Raw genomic sequence first — 27,898 nt, forward strand, 5'->3', positions numbered from 1 at the left:
CTGTGTGGAGTTTGTATGTTCTCCCCGTGTTTGCATGGGTCTCTTCCCACAGTCCAAAGACATACAGTACATTTACTATAGGTTAATTGACTTCTGGGTAAATGGGCCCTAGGGTGAATGTGTCCATGTGTACAGGACTGCAATGGATTGGAGTACTGTCCAGGGTGTACCTCACCTTGTGCCTGCTGCCTCTGGCTACCCTTGACCCTGAGTAGGATGAAGCATTTAGAAAATGGATGGATGAAGAAGTGTGTCAAATGCAGCCCCCCCTGCCCCTACCGAGTTTTGATTCAGGTCACTGTGGTCTCCAAGCATGCACAATGCCACTCCCTAGACAGCAGATAACTCTGCCACGCCAACAGACCAGGTACAGTGGTGTGGCAGAGTTCTATGCTGTCTAGATTTCAGAGAAGCTGTGGTGCCACTTCTGTAACTGACCTGTTGCACAAGAACTGGAGAAAGTCCAGAGAAGAAAAACAAGACAAGAGAAAAAAGATTCTCATTTGAGAATGAGTTATAAAGACAGGTTGAAGGAACTTAACATCTCAGAGGATACTTGACTGAGGTTAAGAACTTTTTAAAGGGAACCATTTAGGTTCATTCAAATTGTTATGTTAGATTATAATGAGCAGAACATGGGGACAAACATGGAAACTTGTTAAAAACATTACACCACTGTACAAGGAAATATATTTTACACAAATGTATGAATGTGTAAATGAATTATTAGGGCATATTGTGGAGGCAGAGACACTGGAATTTCTAGGCCAAAACTTTACGTTGTGATGGAATCATTTAGTGTATAGAAAAATGACAAGTGCTGATAAAATGAATGACCTGTTTCCGTCACTAACCTTTTTATATTATTATTTCACCCTTCAACAACAAGAAAGACTTATTTTTGTACTTAATAATCTCACACTCTAACATAATCTATGGATCATGGTTTAATTGTAGCTCTGTGTCTTTGTACAAGTTAGAGGCTGTCTTACTGCAGCGTGCCAGACTGAATATGAGAATATGAGAATATGAGCAAGATAAATGCATTTTTCATGCATGCTCTATGTGTGCTTGAAAGTTGTGTTTTCCTGGCATTCCTGGCAACAAGTAAAACAAGTACAGTAAAATGGTACCAGCAGCTGTCCTTTAACTTCAACTTTTGGCATTTAAAACCACTTTACCATTAAAATAGTCTCACAGACTATTCGTTCATGCATGGATTTCAACATACAAAATTAAAAAAACAAAGTGGTTTGTACATGCAAGATGTATCTAAAAGATCTAAAAAACAATAGTGTTGTAATTATAGCATTGTACGCATAGCGATGGATCCAATTGTTACGAACATATTTAATATCTTGTCTAAGCCTCTTAGTGTTTTCCTGAAAAATGCTTCATACTGTATCTGCACCTCTTAGAATTTTCACTGCTCTCCGACAAGTTAACTGCGGTACTGCGGTTATTAAAAATGGTTTTAGAAGAATGCGATAAAAATGCAAAAGCGTAGAACCAGTCGAACTACATTTACCATATTTCCTGTTGCTTAATGCGCAGGCTTCAGATAATGGGGAAAAGTTAAATAATAACCAAAGTCTTCTAAAGTTGTTTTGCAATGTCAGTCGTGGATTTAGATACTTTTGTGAATAAAACCGCGTAATCGGTATTGTATTGTCAAACTATTTATTTCAGTAATCTAATCACTGACTTAGTTTCGGATTCATTACCGACATCTGGTAAAACCAGAATGGAGAAGCCTGCTGCGGATTTCGAAGAGTTTTGCAGTTTCGCCAGTTTCAGAAAAGTTTGGAATCACTACGGCTATGAAAGCGGTGACATGATGGAAATGAAAAACAAGGAGTTCGCCAGGATCAAAGGTACCGTATATTTACAAAAATAAATAAATGTTCCAGTTTAATTTCCCAAATATAAACAATGACGTAAACTAGCACAACTTCATTTTTATGAAAGAACATTAAACGTTAATCGACTCCTCCCTCTGTCCCCTTACGTCACGCTCCCATACTAATTAACAGTTGTCAGTTTGTTCAGGTACATGAGTATATTTTCCTACACTTCAGTTTTAAATTTAAAATTAAATTCTTTATACTGTTTCTTCTTTCTTTGTACTGTAGATGCTGCGTAAATTTAAGCTTTTCGAAGTCCAAAGTGAATTCATAATCAAGTCATTAACTAAGTGGAAAACACATTTAGTTTAGATTTAAATTATGAATTTTAATTATGTACAACTTGCATTACACAGAAAGAAGAAAAGTTTAGTATTCTAGTCCATATGTTGTGTGTGACAAAGGTTAATTCAAGGAATGTTACATTTTCAGTAACTGAAGGCTTATCAAAACAACGGTGAGACATACTAACAAAATATTGTACATTAAAAATACGGCAATATATCTTAATAATTTTGCAGAAGAGCTTAATCCCCAGTGCGTGCTTGCTTCACTTTGAACAGTTCTGTCTCCAATTTATGTAAGCTTCTAAACATTTTCATTTATTATTAAGCATAGCCATTTAATATTTTCTTTAATATCAAAGGCATCTGCTAAGATGGGATATGTCTAAATTAACGTAGGATAATACAGTATGTGCCTGAGCTGCATGCAAATATGTGGTGTTGACAGTCTCACAACTGCGTAATTAATGACCAGCAGCCCCAACACAGGAATGTCAGATCATGTGTGCAGTCACAAAGTAAAAGGACTTCTGCTCTACAAAAAAAATAGAAAAATTCTTATAAATTAAATGAATTTAGACTAGAAACATTACCCCTTGGTCACGGATTGAGCTGTACTGCCACCATGGCACAGACTCTATACACTTGTAATGAAGCCTACAGATCTTCCCCTAATGGACTGCATTACTGAGTCACCAGAGGTCTGTTTTATTCTTTTTTATGGAATTATTTTAAATTCTTTGCAGATGGCAATGTAAAGTAACATTACCAAATTTAATTAAAGTGCAATTGTGCAAAAAGTATGCTGAAGAATTGGAGCTTTATAAACAAAAATATACATAAAACAGTGCAAGGCAATCCGTTTTGTATATGGATATCCGCAAAACCATACTTATAAAGACAAATGAGAATTAAATTTAATGAAGTGTTAAATAGAAACATACCAAGATAATAATCATTTAGAAATGAAATGGTAAAATTCTGGAAAAGGGGGAAGCAAGAGTGAATAAGGGCGATAAAGGTCAAATAAAAGAGAAAAAGAAGAAAAACAGGGTTACATTAGAATTTGCAGAGGTATGGCACTTGTCTAAGCACAGGGTTAGCTCTATGCAACCTGGGGCATGTAACTAGTCTACTGAGACCCTGATATCCCAAGCCTGTGCCTTGTCCCTAAACTACTTTGACCAGGATTCCCCAAGACTGGGCCATGTCTCCAGTCTACTGACACCAGGATACCCCAATGGGCCATGTCTCTAAGCCTGCTGTGACCAGGGTACCCCAAGACTGGATCATGTCACTAGCAGTCTGTGACCAGGATTCTCCGAGCCTAGGCAATGTCTGTAAACCTACTTTCATCTGGATTTCCCAAGTAGCAACACTTAGTTTCCTGAGACTCACTGATGTATACTTGGCCAGGGCTCTCTCGGCCCTCAGCAGCAGTGACCCATGCAGCCTCCTCGACAATGGCAGGAATGCAGCGCTCCCAGTGAGATCTTTTTTTCACTTCCACCCACCTGTACAGTGGTCAACTTCTTTTTTTTCTGAGCAATTCTTTTGTGTTTGCTCACTGTGCTATTTAACCCCCTAACCCTCTCTTTTAATGTATTTGTTTTCTTCATTTTTAGTGCATGCCTCTACTTCAATCATTTTTGCACACAAAAAATTACTTATGTTCAACATGGCAGTGGTGAGTGGCGATGTGTTGCATGTTGCTCCTCATACGTATGGCTTTATCAGTTTTGTGTTGTGGGTTTTTTATATCCAGTCTGCTTTTGCAGCAACTATTTATGATCGACAAGTGCTTGCGGACATTGGATCGAGAATCACTTACTTAAACTTAGATTTATCCTATTTGGATCCAACTATCCAACTATCGTGGGATGCCGCTCTGTACGGATCCTCCATCTGACTCAAAGCAGAGCTGGCGAATGCGACGGACGTGGAAGCGCAGTAGACACACTTCAAGCACTTTAAGGGAAATGCCTTGGCTACTGGGCCCCACTCCCAAGTGTTCTCTTGGCCAGCATATAATCTGTGGAGAACATTTTTACAACTCGCTGTCTCAGGAAGGCTGGAAGCATTGCTAAGGATAGCAGTCATCTTAGTTTCTCACTTTTCTCTCCCCTTCCCTCTGGTAAACATTACAGGAGCATAAAGGCACGTACTGATTCTTCCCGCAAGCCATAAAATTACTGAACTCTACCCTTACCACTGACTCACACGGATTTTTTTTTCTCTCACACTGCTTATGGTGATTTGTATTTAAGTTGTAGGTTATTTAACTTTGTTGTTGTTGCTGCTGCTGTTCTGTGTTTATGTTTTGGTGTCTCCTTAACGTCTTTGTATTGGGGCAAACATGCAAATAAGCATTTCATTGCACTTGTTCATATGACATTGAACCCAATGAACCTACTTCATAAATCGGGGCAATCACTTTGGGTAAATTCCAGAGTGAAAAAGTCTATTATTTGTTTAAGCATTCATTTGAGGCAATAACTTCATGAAGTCTCTGACCCACTTAAGTTTGTTGAGCACACCAAGCACTTCGTGTAGTAATTTATCAGTACTTTGCTGCAACCAGATTGAAGTTTTATCTGTTCACCTGTTCTGGTGGTGTTTTCACTTCACTTTTTCTCTTCAGCATGTAAAGTACCTTCTCAGTTGGAGTTAAATTTGGAGATTGACGTGGGCATTCTATGATTTTTTTCACTTGTATTCTTTTAATTGACTCCTTTGTTACATTGGTCATATATTTTAGGTCATTGTCATACTTCATGCTGCAGCACCGCTCAATAAGTATGTGTTCATGGTTCTTTTAAGTTCAGAATTCATTCTACTGCTGCCATCTTTCATTACATCATTAGTAAAGATGTGTGAGTCAATTCCAGAGGCCAGGCCATGACATAACCTCTACCAGAATTCACAGAATAGGTGATTGTTTTGGAGCATTCACAGTTCCTTTCTTTTTTCATGCTTTATCCTTTCCATCACTTTGATAAATCTTTATTTTGGTCTTAAAGTGCCATGAAAAAGTATTTGCCTCCTTCCTGATTTCCTCTATTATTGCATATTTGTCACACTGGATGTTTTCAGATCTTTAGACAAAATCTAGTATTAGATAAAGGGAACCTGAGTGAACAAATAACACTTTATTATTATTATTATGATTTAATTTATTTGATAAACAAAGTTATCCAACACCCATATTCCCTGTGTGAAAAAGTAATTTACCCCTTACACTTAATAACTGGTTGGGCCACCTTTAGCTTCCTATAATTCTTTCACATCACTGTGGAGGCATTTTAGCCCACTCACAGAACTACTTTAATTCAGAAACATTGGTAAGTCTTCTTTCTGCTCATTTCAGGTCCTGCCACGGCATCTCTATTGGGTTTAGGTCTGGACTTTGACTAGGCCACTCCAAACCTTTCATTTTGCTTCTTTTCAGCCATTCTGATGTGGACTTGCTTTTGTGTTTTGGATCATTGTGTTGCTGCATGACCCAACTATGCTTCAGCTTCAGGATAATCGGACATTCTCCTTAAGAATTTTCTGATACAGAGCAGAATTCATGGTTCCTTCAATTATGGCAAGTCATCCAGGTCCTGAGGCAGCAAAGCATCCCCACACCATCACACTACCACCACCATGTTTGACTGTTGGTATGATATTCTTACTGCGGAATGCTGTGTTTGCTTTACTCCAGACATATTGGGGCCCGTGTCGTCCAAAAAGTTCCACTTTTGACTCATCTGTACATAGAACATTCTCCCAAAAGGCTTGGGGATGATCCAGGTGCTTCTTGGCAAATTTATTTATGTTCTTGGTTAGCAGTGGTTTCTGCCTTGCCACTCTCCCTTGAAGCCCATTTTTGCCCAGTCTCTTCTGATTGTGGAGTCATGAACACTGACCTTAGATGAAACAAGAGACGCCTGCAGTTCTTTGGATATTTTTTAGGATCCTTTGTGACTTCCTGGATGATTTTATGCTGCGCCTTTGGAGAAATTTTGGCAGGCCGGCCACTCCTGGAAAGATTCACTACTGTTCCAAGTGTGCTCGATTTGAAGATTATGACTCTCACTGTGCTTCGGTGGAGTCCCAGAGCCTTAGAAATGGCTTTGTAACCCTTCCCACACTGATAGATATCAACAACTTTTTTCTGATCTCTTCAGGAATTTGCTTTGATCATGGCATAATGTGCTTGTTGAATCTTTGTGCTGGCAACTTAACTCTGATGGTAAGTGAGGTTTATATTGGGCAGGGTTGTAGGGGGCAATTACGTTTTCACACAGTGCCAACTGGTATTGGATAACTTTGTTCATTAAATAAATAAAATAAGTTAAAAAAAGGGTTATTTGTTCACTCGGGTTCCCTTTATCTAATATTAGATTTTGGTTAAAGACCTGAAAACATTCAGTGTAAAAACCTTGCAATAATAGAGGAAATCAGTAAGGGGGCAAATACTTTTTCACGGCACTGTATATGTCCAAAGATCTTTGTTCAGAATGCTCACATTTCATATTTGTACTTCTAAGCATATTCTGAAGCATAATGGAGTTGATGTCCTGGTTTTGTATAGCCATTACGCACGTGGGTGATGTACAACTGTCATTATGTTCCAGCAGCTCCACTACACAGCAGATCAGTTGGCAGAAAGAGAAATTGCTTTACAAATTGAATTAATCAATTAATGAAGGTTAAATGGGGTGCTGTGCAGATTCTACATGTTTAGCTACCACCAATGGGGGATCTGTTACTTTATATAATATCCATCCATTCTTTTTCTAACCACCTCTTCCAATTTAGTGTCACAGGTGACATGGAGCCTATTCTGGCCATCAACAGGCACAAGGCAGGATACAGCCTGGACAGGGCACTGGTCCATCACGGGGCATGCATAGACATAGACACGCACTCCCTCCAGGGCCAAGCTGATAAAGCTACTGTACCAATAAGTCTTTGGATGGTGGGAAAAAACCAGAGCACCGAGGAGAAAGCCCTCACAACCAATGGAACCATGCAGATAGCACCCCAGGAACTGAGCCCAGGGCCCCAGTGCTGCAAGACAGCAGTTTTACCACTGTGCCACAGTGCCACCCCAATATACCTTTTCTCTGATTTAATTTATTACTCTGCAATGTTTTCTGAAATATGTGTCCTTGGTCCTTATTTAGTCTTTTAATTTCTTAGATTACTGCCTATTTTGCCCGCCAGCATTTCTTAGTAATTCATTTCTGAAAAACCTGGTCACAATTCATTGTAAGGAGCCCTGCAGATAAAGAAATTTGTTTCTTTTGTTTCATTTGTTAAAGAAGCATTCCATTTACAGTTTCTTTCTCACTTCCTTAACATCCATTTTGAGCAGCACTTGCAAGGGCAAACTTGGCTTGTACAGTAGTAGCACAGACAATGTCTCAAACATGATGTCCTGTACAAGTGTACAGTGTCTCAAATACATAATATAAGGTAAAGGCACAATCTCTGTCTGTCAGACAAGGAGAGTACTTGTTACACATTTAATAGGTTCTGCACTTGAGGAATCAGTGTTGGAAGACAAATTGTTAAAATAACATGGCTTCTGTGACATTATCTGATGCAAGGGTATTTTAGCATGCAAGATATATCTTGTAGGTTATCTGGACAAGTTGTGGTCAGATTGTATCCGATCAAATGTATGAGTAGTTTTTTAATATGATTTCATCCAGTTCTTTTTATTATTTTGTCACTGTACAGTACGAGATAGAAATGTTAACTTCTATTTTCTGATCTTTCTCTCCGACAGGAATGACTTATCTTGATCATGCAGGCACTACACTCTTTCCACAGTCCCAGATTAAGGGATTTTCTCAAGATCTGTCTGAAAATGTCTACGGTAAGTTATTACATTTGTTCGGTTTTTCAGCCTGGTCAAAACATGGTCATAGTGTCATGTGTCTTCATGTGGATTTTAAGGAGAAACTAGGCTGATTTCTGACTAGGGATATTTCACTACTTTGCTAAAGGTTTTGAGTTAAATGCATAATTATCTTATTCTTATAAATCTTATTTTCACATGTTGTCACTTCCTATATTTTGAAAGTGGTAATACCTATTCAGCCAAACCCTTATACGTATCCCAGCACTGACTCTGAATGGCCTCAGGCACACATACTGTCGGTGTCTTCGGAAGCAGGAGCTATCATCACCTCATCATCTTTTGTACTGTGTTGCTAAGGTGTAAATAGTACGAAGGAGGTGCTTGGACAATTTGTATGTAGATCCTGAGTATGACCATCTGACACATGAAATTTTCCATTGTATGCCTGTGGTGCAGCTGCCTTAATAGATATTCACCCTAAAGTGCAGGAGGGCCTGGTCACAGTTGTTATGTGCTGCTTTCAGCTTCTAGCTGCAACAAAACCTTTCACCTAGGTAAATGTAAGCTTACAGCTCACTCCAAGTGACACAGTTTAGTCTTGCATGCTTTTGGCAAGCAATAGGATTTTGTAGACAACAAGTTACAAAATTAAAGAAAATAGAACATCTGTCAATAACAGTTCCATTTATTTGTAAATGCATCATGTACAAATTTATTTTTGCCCCAGCAAACAGTATTTTGTGAGCCCTTGTTTGTTTTAATAACTTTGAGGAGGCTTCCTGTTTCTTTTTATAGGTTGCACTTGTTTTTCAGCTCATACCCTAAATATTCTACTAGAGACAGTGATATTAGAAACTGATTTTTATGCTGTCCTAACCTTTTGTCCATTGTATACTATGTCCAAATACTATGTCCATCAGATACTTAGCTTAAGCTTCATGACAGAAGTCAAACCTTTTGGGCTAATACTGTACTGTATGTCCTGGTAAAATCCTCAACTAGAACACCAGGACCAGAGGATACTAAATCCTAAAGCTGAAAAGATCACGTTCTGTTCTTCACTGAATGGATGACATTATTTTTCACATATTATAAGTGGGTTCCTTTTTGTGCTGTTTGTATTTGGAAACATTTCACAGAGCTTTGGGTTAAACCTTCTTGCATTGCATTTCAGGTAGTAATTATCTCTTTATAGTAATTTACCTTTTTGATCATGGTCACCACAATGAGAACTGGGAATTTTTAATAGTTGACCCTGGAATTATTGAAGTTAATAACCTTTCACCTTCAATCATCAGATAGTTCTCTGGCTTATCCCATGATGGTGTGAGTTTTTATTTCTGTGCATAGCCTCCTTCAATAGCCTGGGACAATCAACATGACTTCCATAAGATTCTATAGGCTTTCTAAGGCTTTGTGATAAGATAACTAAAAAACATTGGAAAATTACATTTATAGTACTTATTTTCTGCATATTTACAGGGTATTAATATATTAGAATATTATGGTTTTAGAAATATATGTAATTATATTTTCATTTATGCTTTTGATATTCTTAGTACTCCTTTCATATATTTTACATCAAATTTCAAATTGTTAAATATTGAAAAGTTGTGATGTAATTACTGTATGTATTTTTTATAACTCATCATTACTTCACAAATCAGTGAAATTGCTGGTCTGCTGAGATCAGTTATTTTATATTCAGCAAGGATCTGCTGTAACAGCAAAGTTAGGAAGCACCTTATGGAATTAAATTAACCAAGAAGAAACATTTAAAGGACCATGAAAACAGTCTTCCTTCCAAGCTCAGTTTGGTTACTCCCACTGACTTGAAAAGCAACTAATAATTCTATCAGTTCTAGAAGTCCACATGACAGTTTTTGCTTGCCTGCCTCTTTCTGCTTTGTTTCTTTTCTGGTTTTCAGTGGCCTTCTCCTGATTTGTGGCCTTCTGCAAATGTATCCATGTATTGTTTTAAAAATTGGTTAAAAACAATATGATTGGATCCATCCATTTTCTAATCACTTAATACAGTTTAGAGCAGTGTGGCATATAAACCCCACTGCAATACAGAAATTCTACCCACTGTGTCACCTTCATGGTTGAAGCTTTCTTTGTAATTCACTATTTGAATATTTGACCTTGCATATGAACCACTGTTATTGCGTTATTGTGTTAAAATAATTTTGTGCACTTGATATAATGTAAGTATGCAATAGAAAAGAGAGTGGATATTTATTCAGTCACCATATTTTTTTAAAATAAAGGTTTTTGATTTTTCATTGCAGTTTATGGTTTCACGTATAAAAGAGCTCAGTTTGTATATTCAAGTTTTATTTAAAATATATATTTTTTTAATAATGTGCATCAAGCCGTTTTCATTTAAACAAAATGGAACATATTGGAAGGTGGAGAATATCCCCCATGCCTCAGAATGGGAATAGTTTTGAGTTTCCAATTCCACAGAACCAGATACTGTAAGTGTACTGGATGTTGTTTTAAACATATGACACTTTGTCTTGCCTATTGGGTTCGAAGTTAATTAAAATCTGAAAATTTAAAAACCATCTACTCTCTTAAATTAGCTTTCATTTACATGACTAGACTTGCTTGACCTTTGTTTGCAGAAGGCAATTAGCAGCAGCGAATATAAAAATAGCATTTGAAAATTGGTTTTTACTAACTGAACAGTTTGGTGACATTTTAATTAACCACTGGAATGCTGCAGAAAGGAAAGCAGCTGTGAAAGCGATTCTCAATTCAAAACAGATCACTGGTAGAAAAAGCTGTTGATAAAAAAATTGTAAGTACTGTACTGAAACTCTGTAAATGATTTACAGAAACTGCAGTTGCATTTATATGTTTCTTAATTCCCTTAAATATTTTGACATCACTGCACAAAACCCTTAAATTTTAATGTTTCAGGCAATCCTCACAGCCACAACAGCACAAGCAGGTTGACATATGACACTGTGGAAAGTGTTCGTTACAGGTACGTTTTTTACCACTTTTAGTCTAATCCTTATATTCAGCATGCCAGCAGGCTTTAAAACATTGTATATAAGGAACTTCAGCCTTGGAGAACTTCATCTTGTCTGGCAAACTAATCTCTTAATGTGGTCTAATAATACGTTGTCTGATTCAATAAAATCCTGTTGGAAAATTGTCATGTGAAACAATTTTAGGATGCACAATAGACATTATGACTGTACTCTCAAATGGACAAGAATATCAAAAGATATTTATTTCCAATTTGAAAAACAGATTGATTCCAAATGATCATTGCTTAGTGCCAGTATGCTATGCACATATATTCAATTTCTGACAGTTCCTTTTGCCACTTTGGGGACAAACAATAATTATGGGTCTGATTTAAATTGCAAGTTAGACAGCTGCATATCATTGACCCATAGTAAGATGGAGGTTCCTTAGTAAAGAACTTATTTTACTGTGACACTTGGTTTCTGATGTGTTCCAGTGGTTTATTTAACTGTAGCCTGTAGGCAATGTGCAGAAATGAGCAAACACGGTCTTGTAAATAAGAGGCAATAATGACTTAATATTGATGATGTGACCACACATGTTTTGGACCACTTCTGGGATGATCTGTAGCTCGGCTGATTGCAGTGGATAAGTATAAGAATTGCAAAACAGTAAATCGCAAAAGACATATGCTACATACAGTATCTCCCCAGACCTCTGCGTCATTCTCAAGATCTGAGATGAAGCAAAGACACTGTTCACCTTGAAATCATGAGTAGATAATGTGATGCATTTAGGTACTTAAAACACTCACACATCAGAATGTTCAAATGCGAATTATTTATTATGATTTTATATCTTAATTTGATCTCAAAATGTTGGTATGTACTGTAAGAAGTGCTTGGCTTTTTTAGAAATAATGGTAATTTGAAAAAACAAATGGTTAATGTATGTAGTTTACTGATTGTAATCAGACTTTTGTCCAAATAACCAAAATGAATAAAATGTTGAAAGTTTTTCCATTTAATGAAGTCCTGGGGCTAAGACACTTAGCGACCTTAATGTACAGTAAGTTAAGAAGTCCTTTTGTTACAGAGACAGTGGATAAGGGATAAGGTATTTTCTCCACGAGACTTTTTGTGTAAATTGTATATTTTCTCAAAGACTTGTATGATCATGTGATGTGATGATGACTAAGACCTAGAATGACTAATAGTGTCCAGACTAGCTCTTAGTTAATTCAGTTCTCATTTCACATTTGCCCACATGTTAAAGTAAAAACTAATTTGTCGTACAATTAAAAAGTTGTAATAATTCATGATCCATGTTAAACTGAAATTGCACACATTAAGAGGGTGTAAATCGAGAGTTACCTGTATTTCAGAGACTTATACAGTTTTCCAAGAAGTACCTACTGAGCTTTAGACATTTGATTGGGCCAAATCAAATCATTTAATTTGTATGTGTTATACTTAATTTTACACCTCCTTTATATGCTGCTGTCCATGATAGGATGCTCTGTAAAAAGTTTAGATTTTCACTGAAATCAGCTTTAAACTAATCAACTTACTATCCATGTAAGTTCTTTTTTACCACTAAGTTAACTGCATTTTCTGTATATTGACTACAGTTGTAAGCATCCCCCCCTCACAACACTGTGTAATGTTACTGTGGTAGTTTCATTTGAAGATTTACATATTTGTATTACATTATTTTTCATCATTTTAATCTGCAAAACAGATTTTGTATTTTTATGTATTTTGTCATGAATGTCTTTATTTCATCTGTACTATTTTATATGTCCTGCATATAAATGCATCAAACATATCGAAAAACATGCAATTAAGTGTTTTCCTAATTTCAGACTGAACTTTTAAGAATGAGGTTATCTCAGCTAGTCAGAGGTTAATAGCTCTTTGGCTTCTGCAAATTCCAAGAACCTGTGCACTTATCCCCAGGGAATTTTCAAGCATTCATTTAAAATCCAATATCATTACTATCACCACTCGTGCAGAAAAAAGGTTCTAATCAGTTTAGTAATTCCACATGTTTAAAATGTGGTCCCACTTACTCATGCTTGGCACTTGTTCATTATAATATGACATCTTAATGGTTAGTTAAGATAATTTCTTCTAAGGGGGAGGAGCAGTCATAGAAAACCGGACCATTTTATCAATCTTTTGCAAAATGTTGGTGTTTTCATTATTACTATTCAGGACGAATCAGACAGATGCAAAAATTTATGCCTGTATCATTCTGATGAAATATATGACCTTTCCTATTGAGCAGCTGTTTTGTCCTTTTACTATCAGTCTGTGCCTTTTTCAGGTTCTATTAGTTGTAATTCAAAATCCACAGAATGAAGGTAGGTAGGTAGTTTCATATTTGAGTTACCACATCTCCATCAGCCCAGAGCTTATTGTTACTATGGTGTTTAGCAAATAAAGAGCACATAACTGTATCCCAGGGTAGGGCGCCAGTCCATGGCAGAGCCTAACCCCAATTAATGCTGGTCTTCATTCATACAGTTAGGTGGCCTGAAGCAAATGCGGTAAACTATTGGTCAGCAGCAGGGACTTGCATCCACAACCCATCAGTCGTGAGTCCATGGACCTAATGTACCCACCATGCAATACTGCTGTAGTGTGCTCTCACAAGGCACCAGTTCTGTAGGGGTTTGGGCATTTACTGGGACAATTATTAATTGTAGCAGTAAATCACGAAATTGATTCTTTTAATGGCCTTAGAATCCAACCATGCGATATAACTCAAACAACGCACACACACAGGTACTGATACACAAGAATACATTTATTAATACATAACATATGCATGTAAACCTAACAGATCTTATCGTGAGGGTTATCAGAATACAAAAGATATATATTCAGTCAGTTACGAAGAGTCACACATATCAAGAGGACATACGTTCGGTATATCATTCATTTAGACCGTTTCATAATTGAACTTGTTTACAACTTCTACATTAGATACTCAAAACAAGTACATAACTCTTAGGAATTAAATTGATATCAACTGGTTGGGATAACAATTGAATTCTCGAGCAGTAATGCAGTGAAGTTGAATACTCATCCAATCTCTGGGGATTCAGATCTCCTGCAGGCACAAAGAAGCAGTTGCAGGCTTGTTGCTGTCCAATCCGCGCTCTCTGGCTCCGTGCCAGGCTGTGCTGTGCGGCTTGCGACGGTGCGCTGTTGATGCTCTCTGAAGACCGGCTAGTTAGTTTTGGCTGAAACTAGCACAGTTGTGCACAGGAGAAAAGATGACTGTGGGTCCCAGCAAGTCAGGAAGAGGACCGGTTCGTTCCTGATGAAGCGCTAGTTCTGAATACTGATTCAGCTTTCCACAGTTCCGACCTGTTCACAAGGCTTGCTGCTGATGCTAACCTCGGGTGGATCTTTTGGTTACTCTCTGGAAACCTCCGCTCTCGACTCTTAGAACAAAGGAAAGTTCTGGCACTCAGACACACTGGCCGTTCCGTGGTTGTCCGGGCTGAGTCTCAGGATGGTCAAGAGGCGCGCTGCGAGAATGTCCTGCCCTTGGGAGCCTTTCTGCTCCTGGGCCGTCCTGCCCTGGAATTGTCTCGCACCCCTGGAATTCTCCTCAGAATTCCCTTTAGAATAGTCTCCGTGTTGCCTGCTTTTACCTGGAGGAACTTCAGCTCGTTCATTGGCTGAAAGTTTCATGGGCATCAGAGACCCACGTGGGTTACTCGGCCCTACCAGTCCCTGATTGGTTGATCAAGGTGAGATATGAGTCACTTACTCCTGACACTTAGGAATGCAGTCCAGATGTCCATCTGGCACTCCCTAGACAGATAGGCGCCAATGGATGACTATTGATCATGATAGCCAGGCTTAGCTAAGTGCACCCCCATTTGGGAGCTGTCCCTTATCAAAAGAAAACATATTTAAATCAGCCTGCATGAATAGTTTCTCTGTGGCTGCACCACAGAGATGAAGAGAGAGATGGGGCCTCATTTGGGAAAGCACAGCAACACTTAATTCTGTCTTATTAACAAGCATTGCCGCTACACTGCACTCCCAGAGCAAAGTCCACTGTATATTTGGAGAAGAACCCAGTGTTAAGAATTTCCATTCTGGTATGAATAGTGTGAACTTACACAATTTTAGTTGTAACAGTAAATTCAGTAAAAAAAAAGTAAAGCGTGAATTTATCTTGGCTATAAGGAATTAATCAACAGAATAACAAAGGGTCTGCATACATATTCACAGCACATAGAATATATTTATTGATACATAAAGTGTACATAAAAGCATTCAAAGTAAATAACCTGAAAGTATGTCTGGATACAAAAGGCATAACAATTTCAAGAAGAGATACAAAAACAAGGTTCAGTCTCACTAACATTTTAAACATTCAAATACTCATAGTAAATGAATTAAATTGGTATCAACATGTGTTAGGATAGCAATTGAATTGTCAAGATTGGTAATGTTGAAAACTAAACTGTACTCATCCACCATGGATTTGTAACTCCCGCAGATAAGAATAAGGGAACAAGCTGACGGGATCTGTTGCAGTGTTGTCCAGTCTGTGCTTTGCTGGCCCAAGGCTTGTCCGCTCTGGAGCAGATTGTCATTTCAGGACGAGAGAGAAGAGAAGGATCCTGCTGTAGCCTCTATACATATCGGCTCACTCTCTAACTTGGCGCTTCAAGAAAAGGTTTACATCCCAAAGTTAGATGACAACTGTGGCAGTCACGTGGTTCTTAGTCAGCTACGTGGTCGTCAGCCAGCCAAAGTTATTTCAGTGGAGAGAACCAGAGTTAGAAGTGATGTGCACTGCTTTTAAAATGGGGAAAATGTGGTTGGTGATTGGTTAAAATGTCACTCGGTGGAGTGTGTCTCCATGCTCTACAAGTACCTGGTTGGCTGGCCATCTGATTGATCACAGCCTGTGACTTTAAGACCATTATGTAGACACGACTATGGATCTGCCAGACATTCAGGCGCCAGGATCGCCTGGGGTAATAATGGGGTACTGATCGGTGCCACTAGCCTAAGATGCTACTTATCACATACAGTTTCATCTCCCTACATTCAAAACACATAAAGATCATTAGATATTCTGCGGCTGAGACCTGAGAGAGGGGCCTCAATAAGGAAACTACAACAACACCTTGTTCCGTGGCTCATTAAAAAGCATTGCAGCTACGGAATTTACATGATAAAAATCAGCTTTGATGGCCAACAACGTACTATATGCTAAGTATCATATTAACAAATGTACTTCTATGATTATCTAATGAGAAAAATGTGCATAGGATTTTCAGGAAAACAGTAACCCAGTAGCAGAACGTGGTCTTCTGTAGGAATAAATATGCATTACAGTAATCATTTGCTATACAGAAATTTATCTTATTCATTATTGAGTATCCACACAATTTTCTGTATACCATTTTACCTTTAAGGTCAAGAAGCATCTGTGTGCTGTGATGCATGCTGGCACAAGAGTTATTTACATGTGAGGAGAAAATGAGATCAGCCGATTGGACTCTCAAGTGTTCTACGCATGTTAGTGTATATTATTGCAATGGGCTTTGATGGTTATTGGTACTTGATTGTGCAGAGAAGTGTTAGTTATAGTGATTTCCATAGTAAAAGCGTTAGCCCTTAAATAATTAATATAACTTAAATACTTAAGTACTGTTAATTACTTTAATATTAGTTAAGTAAAAAATTACTTAAAAAGGCTCCAAAGTGTGTGAGAAAGAAAAGAGGAGTCCAGTGTTGCTAAGCAATCTAGATTCCTGATGAGTTTAGAAGAAAAAATTAAAGTGCTTGAAAAGTTGCATAACTACTATAATACAGTAGTCAAAATATGCAATTAAAATGGCTCCTAAGCGTTTGAGAAAGGCTGCAGAATCTGATGTTGCTAAGTGTGCAAGATCAGGGATGTCTCGATAAAGTAAAAGTTCTTGATAACTTGTGAGAAGGTCAAAACTGAAGTGCTGTTGGTTGATTTTGTGTTAATAAATTCATGATTCGAACAATAGAGAAAAATGAGGCTGCTATCGGCGCAAATGTTTTAGTGGTATACTGTCTTTGCTCAAGGTTTTGTACCTTGCGACCCATTTGAAAAAAATGCGCATATAATGTGCAATAAAGATGAGAGAATTAATAAGCATCAACCGAAAAGTTCAGGAGAGGAAGACTGAAAAGCCTCTGGCCACCAAATAACCATTTCAATAACCTTAAAAACCATTACTGTTTGCATAAGATGAAGTTAGCTGATGAAACAGCATTAGCAGATGAGGAGGCAGTATCCAAGTTTAATGCCGAATTGATAAAAAAGGTTATTTACCTGATGTCTTCAGCACTGTAAAAACAGTGCTATTTTGGAAGTGTATAGCCTGATAGATAAGAATATTTAAAAATAATACAATTTTATTTTTAGGATAATTTATTGGAGGTGAAAAAATAATGTTTAAGGGATTTTATAGGTTCTTCCGTGACTTCACTTTGCCTAACCCAATTTGTTCCATAAAGTTTACCAACCACAAATTTACCTACTTTAAGGTTCTTAGGAACCTAACCCTTGCAGTTGGTATGCAATTGCATTTTTTAATTAAATAATAGATTTACCTTGGGCTGGTTTATCTGGAAAGGATAGTAGAATGTATTCCCTTTGCCTAGCTTCAGCAGTACAATATGCAGTCATTAGATTTTTATACTTATATTCTTAAGGGTTTTAAATCATTTTCTTTTTAGCTCTCACTTTACATCATCACTACAGACCATTGCAAGGATTAAGGATTCTTAGGCTCTTGAATGCAGCCCTCAATGCAATCAGCATCTGTGGTTCTGTGCCTGCTTTTTGTCAAACTATTTTTACTGTGTAGAAAGATATCTACTGGGAAGTACTGGGAAGTATACCCATCACTAAATTGGCTTATAGCTTAAGCAATAACCCAGATACTATAGGTAATACTTTCAAAGCCTGGAAATTAACCTTATACGTCACAAAAACCCATACATTGCTCATACAGTTTTGCCTTCAGTATATTTATCCACTGTTTAAGGTCACCCCATTAGTGTAGCAAAATATCACATTCAATGGCATACTGTAGCTATCAGGGTATCTGTCAAATAGAACACATAGGCTACGGTTATTTAACAGGAGCAGTCACTGTTAAAAGAATTTGGTTAAATTACTGATAGACTCCCAAATGATATTTTTTATTTTACAAAATGAGGGTGTTTCCCTTTCAATCTCCTTCTGATGTGACACAGTGGCCCTTGATGTACAGATGAAAGATGAAAGCTGCTGTCATATATTTATGAAATTCAGTGACCCTTCAATTATTATTTTCCCACTACATAAAAGCTTTCAAACATGACTTTCTACCCTTAATACAAGCTAATTCTCAAGTACATTTAAATATTGAAAGTAGAATCTTCTTGGAGATGCCTTTAGTCCATGTAGTTTATCAGTGTAAAGGACCTTTAAACATAAAATTAAAAAAATAAATAGGATATTGAAATACAAATTAATTAGTAAAGCAGTTTGCTTAAAATGTGACTAACACAAATTCAAGAAATTTACTTCCTCCTTTTGGAATGTATTTTTCATAGAAAACAGCCTTTAGTTAGCTTACTTTAACTAAATAAGAAAAAATACCTAAATTTACTGTTTAAGGATTAAGGATAATAGGCTTAAAGTCAAAGTAATGCATCTGTCCCCAGAGTAGGTAGTACATACAGTACAGTGTGTACTGGAGTGTTGTACTCCTTCCCTTCATCCCTTCATTATTTCCAGTTTACCTTTCCTCTAACCTTTCAGCCAGTTCCAACAAGGCGTTTGCATCTCTGTCAAGACTACTACTGAAGTAAAGCTTGTTTTGTATCACACAGATTTAGTGTAATGCTCATAGAGTGTCGAGCTGAAATGCTTTGTGTTCAGAGCTAAAATCAAACCCAGGTCTCATGGGAAGAAAGGCTAAAGGCTCATGTATTCTCTCTTCTGTATCTCCTCTTCATCTCTCTATATGTTACTTTCTTCCAATCTGTACTCCCCCCAAAAGACCTGTCAACAGCATGTGACCCAAACTGAGCCACTGTTAAGATGAAACTTCAGGATCAAAGCAAAAAAAAAAAACACTTATATCAGAGAGCTGGTGTCAGTAGTACTACAGTATTGTGTTGGAGGAATAACAGGGCTCCAAAGTGCAGCTGCAATTTTTCACTTATACCACCTGCATTCTGCTGGGAACAGAGCAGAGCAAGGCACTTTAAATTAAACTTAACAATCTGTAGCTGCTTTAACTGTGCCAAAGAACCTGAACTTGTTTTGTTGTACTGTTCTTAGTCTGTCAGTAAATGTATGAACTGTGTGTTTAATCTGTAACCTATTCTGAATACAATACTCAATAATACAGTATTAAGTAACAGCAAGGCTATTGTGGAAAAAAAATGTTTTCATACCTTCACCCTAGTCACAAAAGGATTCAAGTAATTTCTAGTGCAACATGTGCACAATTTTCCGATGCATATTGATGAACCACTTCACAGAATATACTATACTGTATGTTCATCAGTATGTTAATAGGAAGGGTTGGCTGAGCCTAGGGCCTGTGGATGAGTTGCTCTAGTGTGGCTTTCTTGTAATAAACCTTTTACAAAATTTGGGACTGTCGATATGTGAACATAGACAAGAGGTTTCACAAAAATGTCATTAGCCCTTTATGAACTAAACGGTCTTTTCGAAAGTGATATCCATACTAAATTAGAACTCTGCAATTGACCATGTGTAGCAGAGCAGGTGTTGGGTTGTACGGGTGAATCACCAAGGGGCGGGGTTATCTCTTTTAGGCAAGTCACATTTTTTCAAATTGTCACAGGGAAATCACTGAACTGGCTTTACCTGGAGACTCTAGCTCCCTATAAAAGCAGTTCTTGAGGCAGTTAGAGGTTGTCTTTCACTGACCCTTATGTTTTAGTAAAACATTGAACATTTCAAAGACGATTCAGAGGTAAAGGTCTTCGTGTGGTACGAGAAGGATTATAGCGGGATAATATCGGCAGCAGCCTCGTTTTCTGGGTCGGGACACTGGTAAATAAGAAGACGGTTAATGAGCATACCTGGCCAACCGGAATCGACCGAGTGTGTTTCTTGTCTTTGATATCTGGAGAAATATATGGTTTTGGTTCATGTGAAAACCCCTTGCCACGCTATCAGAAAGGGGGATCTTTCACCCCATGTCAGTCAGAAATCACTTAAAGTTATTTACAGAAACAGTTTATACATGACGGAGTGTCAGTTCATGACCCCCAGTTGACTGATTCCAGAATATTTAGGTTTATTCTATCGGAGCAGAATAATGCCGTACAGTGTAATGAAAACGTATTATTAATCAATTTTCTACCACTTTATCCAAGTAGGGGGAGCCAGAGCTTCTCATGGAAAGGAAAGGGTGTATGTCAGGTTTGTAAGATGACCAGAGGCCATCGAGAGGTATTGTCGGGAATGCTCAGAGTGTCAGAAAACTGCCCCGCAACCTTATTATAAGAATCCTTTGATTCCCCTCCCCATTATAGAAACCCCATTTGAGCGGATTGGGATGGACTTAGTGGGACCCCTGATTAAAACCACAAAGGGACATCAATATATACTAGTAATAGTAGACTATACCACGAGGTACCCCGAGGCCATTCCTCTGAGAGCAGCTGCGGCCAAAAACATAGCTAGAGAGCCAGTGCAAATATTCTCTAGAGTGGGAATCCCTAAGGAGATCTTAAACGATCAAGGGACTCCTTTTATGTCAAAAGTCATGCAAGACCTAAACAAGCTTTTGGGTATTCATCAAATCAGAACCTCGGTATATCACCCGCAAACAGATGGACTATTGGAGCGCTTTAATAAGACCCTAAAAAGCATGCTGAGGAAGGCCATGCAAAAGGACGGCAAAAATTGGGATCAATTGCTCCCTTATCTGATGTTTCCTATTCGAGAAGTACCGCAGGCCTCGACCGGGTTTTCTCCATTTGAATTATTATATGCTCGGAGACCACAGGGCTTATTAGATCTGGTCAAAGAGTCTTAGGAGCATCAACCTTCACCATTACAGACTGTCATTGAACATGTGGAACAAATGAGGGAAAGAATAAACATTGTTGTTCCCATTGTGAAGGAAAATCTGGAGAAGGCCCAGGTGCAACAAAGGCAGATTTATAATAGGGGAGCTATTGTGAGAGAATTTCAGCCAGGTATTGCTATTAGTCCCGACCCCGGAATGTAAATTCCTGGCCTCCTGGCAGGGGCCTTATGAGGTGGTGGAAAAGGTGGGTCCGGTCAACTATAAAGTTAAGCAACATGACAAACGACGACAGCATCAAATCTACCATGTGAACTTATTAAAGAGATGGCATGGTGCAGAAGTTCTGCTCACCCACTTCTCTCCTGACCCTCTGGAAGAAGAAACTGGTGCTGTCGCCCTGGGGGACCTGGCGCCATCGCAGAAGCAGGAATTACAAGAGTTCCTCTCAAAAAACAAAGATATTTTTTCCCGGAGACCTGGTCGAACTCACCTCATCCAACATAAGATTATCACGGAACCAGGGAAAAGGGTAAGATTGCCCCCCTATCGAATTCATGAGGCCAAAAGGAAATTAATTAAGGAAGAGGTAGAAAAAATGTTAAGAATGGGGATTATAGAAGAATCCCATAGCGAGTGGGCTAGTCCCATAGTACTGATACCCAAGCCGGATGGAACTATTAGGTTCTGTAATAATTTTAAAAGGTTAAATGAGATCTCGATGTTTGACGCGTACCCTGTGCCCTGTATAGATGAGCTAATTGAGCAATTAGGTAATGCTCAATATATCAGTACACTAGATCTTACGAAGGGATATTGGCAAGTGCCTCTGGCGGAAGAAGCTAAAGCTAAGACCGCTTTTGCCACCCCTGAGGTTTGGTTTACACGGAGCTCCAGCTACTTTTCAGAGATTAATGGACCGAATACTCAGACCTCATCGAGATTTTGCGGCTACCTACTTAGATGATGTCGTAATTCATAGCACGACTTGGGAACAACACCTACAACACCTGGGAGCAGTAACAGGAGCTTTGTGAGAAGCAGGATTAATGGTTAATCCAAGCAAATGTTGTCTAGGGACCCGGGAAGCCAATTATCTCAGTTATACGATTGGCAGAGGAATGATCCTGCCACAAGATCAGAAGGTGCAGTTAATTAGAAACTGGCCTAAACCTTCTACAAAGAAGCAATTATGAAAATTTTTGGGACTTGCGAGTTACTATCGCCGTTTCATTGCAGGATTTGCCTCCATTGCCGCCCCTTTGCACGACTTGACAAAAACAAGTTGTCCTGAGAAAATAAAATGGACAGAAAGGGAAGAGAGGGCCTTTCAGGTACTAAAAAAGACTTTATCTTCTCAACCGGTTTTACAGGTGCCTAACTTTAACAAAACATTCATGGTACAAACTGATGCATCTGACACTGGGATTGGAGCCATACTATCGCAAGAAGTTGAGGGACTGGAGCACCCCATTTTGTATATTAGCCGTAAATTAAACCCTGCGGAAAAACATTATTCCACAATAGAAAAATAATGTCTCGCGATAAAGTGGGCCCTGGATTATTTAAGATATTATTTATTGGGAAGACAATTTATCTTGTATACCGACTATGCCCCACTAACCTGGTTGTTAACAAATATGGACAAAAACGATCGAATTACGCAATGGGGCCTTAGTCTCCAGAGGTTTCAGTTCCAAACAGTTTATAGACCTGGAAATAAACAAGGTAATGTCGATGCCCTCTCGCGAATGCATTGTTTCTTTTCCAGACAGCCTGAGGACGGGGCTGATCTCAGGGGGAGGGTATGTAAGATGACCAGGGGAAGGGTCATCCAGGACAGATATTTCAGGAACGATCTGCTCAATATACTCGACTTAGACCTGACCAAGATGGCCGCTAAGAGAAATCAGCTGACCCGCAGATGGAAAGGGCTTAGTTCGAAAAACAACAAGACACAGGTATGTCTCATCAGGAAACAAAATATATATGCCCTGGAAACAGTGAACCAAGGCGGAAGCCAGTAGGTGAATGCGTTTTGGAGGAGATAGTGGAATTAGGATGGTGTTGGTACAGATTTAAGGATAATGGAATAACGGAAGAAATAAAGGATTACGGTTTACGGTTTGTGATTTGGATACGACGTGGATTTGTGGAACTTTACGGATTTTGGAACTCGGACTGAATAAGGATTGAGAGAAAGGATTGCTGACTGGCTTGGAATAAGGACGAACTGGAGAAACGGAAGAAAACTCTAAGAAAATTAAAGAAGAGAAGTGTAGTGTGAGTACAGTACTTTTGTCTCCATTACGTATACCTTTCCCCCGGAGGCACCACAGGTTGTACACTGGACAGGATGCCAGTCCATCATGGGGCACAAACACACACACTCAGAAGAAAACAGGATCATTCAGAGGATACCCATGCAAACATGGGGAGAATATACAAATGCCATAGAGATAGCACTCCAGGTCCACAATTCAACCCAGGGCCCAATGCTGCAAGGCAGCAGTGCTAACCACTGTGCCACCATGCTGGCCTAAAGGCATACAAGAATAGCGAATAGTGAAAATGTTATAAAGAAAAGATTAAAGAAAACAGGGAAAGCCTTGTTTCATTTATCCTAATGTAGGGGTTTTGTGATTTTACTGGGACAATTTATTAATTATAGCAGCAATCACGAGGTGGTTCGTTATGGCTTTTATAAAATCAATCGATCAGCAACGCACACACAGGGATTCAATAAATGAGATACATTTATTAATACATAAATTGTGTATAAAACATATAACAGTCTGCCTGGATACAGGTGGCAGATCTTACTGTGACGGTTATCAAAATGCAAGGTATATAATCACAAAGAGATGCAAAACACAAAGAGATACAAAGAATATGCTTCAGTATACCGTTCGGCTATACTATCGTTAATCAGTCTACATTAGCTACTCAAAAGTAAATACACTACTCATTGAATTGATATCAACTTGTGTTGAGGTAACAATTAAATTCTCGAGATGCAATGTAGAACATTGGGTTTACTTATCCAGATATGGATTCGTATTTCCCGGCACGGACACTCTTTAGGGGAAAGAAACTCGGTTTGCTTCCGGTGAAGCGCTGTTTATGAATAAAACTTATTCAGGTTGTCGACAAGAGTCCAGACATATACTTCGGTGATCAAGTGAAACATCCACATTGGCATTGGCTAGCAATTTACGTAGGGGCATTCCCGGGCCGAAACTTTGCTGAAACAAGGTTCCAGTCCCTATACAGACAACACTGGCCATAACATAATTGTCTCTGAGGGTGTGAAAAGTGGCCAGAGAAGCAAAGTTTCTGAGCTGTGCAGTGTCTTTTAAACCAGGACCACGACAGGTGGTGATTGGTTTGAATGTTTAGCGGGCATTCCAGACCCACACGGGGTTACCACACCCTACAGGTTCCTGATTGGTTGGTCAAGGTGAGAGATGAGTCACAATGACCTCTGACATATAGGACCACAATCCAGATGTTCTCAAAAATCTCACAGATAGGCACCAGGAATGGCCATTGATCATGACAGCCAAGCATGGCTGGGCGCATCCCCACTTGGGATCTGCTCCTTATCTGAGAGAAAACACCCTAAATCAGAACTGCATGAATAGCTTCTCTGTGGCTGCACCACAGAGATGAGAAAGAGAGATGGGGCCTCATTAAGGAAAGCACAGCAACACTTAATTCTGTCTTATTAATAAGCATTGCAGCTACACTATGAAGAATAGATCAACAGAAGTGATTGACAGGGACAAAGAATCTGTAGAGTGAAGAAAAAGACAAAGACAGTAGCCAGTCATGTGATCTAAAGAAAGACACAGGCTATATTTAACCAAAATGGAGTTCCTGATAGAATAAAAAAAAATTAAAGAACTGGTAAATAAATACTGTATCGTCAAAATGTCTTACAACATACAATAATTCATTAGCACTCAATGACATCCATTAAAACTATGTACTCTTTCACAAAGCAAGTTTACCAAAACCTCAAAATTGTAGCACAATGATGTCTTTGAGACAAAGTAATATAAATGCATTGGAGTTTTTTGTAATAAAGGGTACTTGTTACCTTGAGAATTAATAGGTCTTTCAACAGAGCTTGATAGAAAAATATAATGTAACGATATACTGAACATCAAAAGAATCCACTCACTCTATTCATGCATGGATGTTTTTAGAAAAAAAGGTACACTGGTTTTGATTAAATGTTTTTTTTTATATTCGGCTTGACTCAGGCCCTGCATGCTAGCGCTTGTAAAATTCAGGTCAATCGGCGAATAACAGCACAGCATCAGACTGCGAAAATTTCTGCACTACAGGGCTCAGCATGTGCTATGAGCAAACACCTTAACTGGTTAAGCCACTAAGGAATCCTTCGGCCTGCTGTTTTAAAGACTTTGCATACGCTGTATTTGGTCTTGATTGCCACAGTTTTCTTCCTTATCTTTATCCAAATGTACAGGGAACTAAGTTTCAGTTAGAAATACTGTATTAGGAAAGAACTCTGGAAAAATAAAGCATGGTGTCATCTTGTACTTCTTTAAGCTTTTGATAACTAGTGAAGCCAACTGTACTGCAGTTTATGCAAATCCTGCTTTATTAACATATTAAAAATGCCATTAAAATAATTCAGGAATAATCCAAGTGAGACGTAAATGTTTCTAGCAGAGTAATGAGAGATCAAAGGAATGTAAGTGGAGAAGGACCTAAGTGATCCTGCAGCAGTGTCTTTCTGTTGTTTCTAAACTCAAGCCCTTTTTAGGTACAGATATTCTTGCTTTAGAGTTAAAGTAAATGGTAGATCCTTTTGAAACAACATTTAAAATCGAACATACTGTATAATTTATTATTTTGTCTAATGAGATGTGTGACTTATGCGTAAAATATGAATGTCGTAGTTTATTTGTTAGAGACAGTTTAGCTGTTTGATTTGGCCCATTTGTTTAAAGTGTCAGTTTTTCCTGATGGTATTGTTTTTGGATTGATTGTATGCCACTATGACCCTTTTAGACTGATTGTATGCTACTCTGACCAAGGCCGGTAATAAATAGATGAGAAAGATATGTTCCCTCTGGTATTTAATTGAAAATCTAATAATTAATAACCTAGAATCCTTTACAGCCGATGTCTAAATCCATCAAAGGAAAGGATTTGCACTCAACCTTCTGGGGACTTACACTGGTTGAATTGTTAGCTTAAATGAGGCTTTAAAAAGTTTTGACAGACAAAAAAAATAAAAAACTGTTAAATGTGTAAAAAAAAATCTATTGTTGTCTCCATTGATGCATGTTTTCCTCTTTGTCTTTTAGCAGATACAGATGATTGTGATTTTTCTTTTCCTGTTGATTGCAAAAATTCACCAGACACTGTAGTCTTCTTCTCATTACCTGAGAAGGTTCTCTTTGCAGTGCTAATACAGCTTAAAGCTTTCTAAATGATGTAACATGATTAATATTGAATGACAGAACATTTTGTAAAGTGACAGGATTAATACAAATGAACAAACAAAAACATGACAACAGACATTCCAGCAACAATTCCAGTGAGAGTAAAGACTAAGAGTAAGTCTTTAGAAAAGTAAAGTGAGAGTAATTTCATTATTTTTATTTGCTTTGGCAACACTGATTGTACCCATCGGTCATGCTAATAAAGTTTGAATTGAATTGAAAAATTGTAAAGACACTATGAGCTGTGAAGTGTGTAAGACACCTACTTCAAAATGTATTATTTTGTGCCATACTTTTCTTTTACTTCATCTTTGATTTTTTTCCTCAATAATTTACATGAATAAACTACTGAATATGTAATTCAAGAAAATGACTGATGTATTGTCAATAATTTTAATTTTTCAGTAGCAAGTGCTAAAATTTACTGTTATTTATGACCAGAGTAAAAAATGATTTAACAGTACACGTTACAGTAACATTCATTGTTTTTGGCCAGTATTTATATATAAAAAATTAAGCTTCAGTCATCAAAAGAATTTCATTTCTTTAACCTGAAATAGAAAAGAGTTTGTGGGGATTTGCGGTTGGTACTTAAAATCTAAAAAGGAATAGACAAAGTTAGATCAAGGAACTACTTCATATTTAACAATGAAAGCAGGGCCAGAGAACACAAATGAATGTATGAACTAACAGCCAGCTATGTTATGCAGGCATCACACTACACGACTTTTCCTAGGATTTTTAGTCGTAGCCTTCATTTACATAATCATAAGAAAATCAGTGTCAGTTTGTGTAGTGTGACACCCCCAGCGACTCAGTTGGTTAGATAAGTAAATTAGAGGTTCTGTGAGTGTAGACTGGACATCTCTTTATCGCTTTTATGCTCCTCTTGTTTTGTTTTCTTTCAAATCACTGATATTGAAAAGACCACTATTTCTGATAATATCTATTACTTATTTGCATTTTTATTAACCTTAGTTTTTTGTTTATGGTTAATTATGCACAGACTAGATTACAGTGTAAACGCAGTCTGCGTGACCTCATACTATAAGAATTACAGTTGGCTACATTAAAGTAGGTTCACATGGCCATATACAGCAATACCACAAACTGAAAGGTTTTTCTATTTTAAATGATCAGTTTATATACTGTAATGTTAGATTGAAGCCTCTGGATATTTGTAAACAGCTTTGAGGTACATGATTCTTGTGTGAGTATTGGATTTAACCTTTTTATATAGTGCAGACTTTTATCAGCTGCAATGCAAATTATGGTACAGAATCGACAATGTCATTATAATCACTACTCAA

General features: G+C 38.0%; 1 protein-coding gene across 1 annotated transcript in view; it reads left to right on the top strand.

Moving 5' to 3' along the window:
* Positions 1–1,608: 1,608 nt before the first annotated feature.
* Positions 1,609–27,898, top strand: part of mocos (molybdenum cofactor sulfurase) — a 221,234-nt gene continuing 194,944 nt past the window's right edge. The window contains exons 1-3 of the mRNA XM_088929593.1: positions 1,609–1,874; positions 7,971–8,060; positions 10,974–11,040. Coding sequence (XP_088785719.1) covers positions 1,745–1,874; positions 7,971–8,060; positions 10,974–11,040 — 287 coding nt within the window. The 5' untranslated portion in view covers positions 1,609–1,744. The remainder of the gene's footprint in view (positions 1,875–7,970; positions 8,061–10,973; positions 11,041–27,898) is intronic.

The sequence above is a fragment of the Atractosteus spatula genome, chromosome 12 (genome assembly GCF_055471065.1).
Source record: "Atractosteus spatula isolate fAtrSpa1 chromosome 12, fAtrSpa1.hap1, whole genome shotgun sequence".
NCBI lineage: Eukaryota > Metazoa > Chordata > Actinopteri > Semionotiformes > Lepisosteidae > Atractosteus > Atractosteus spatula.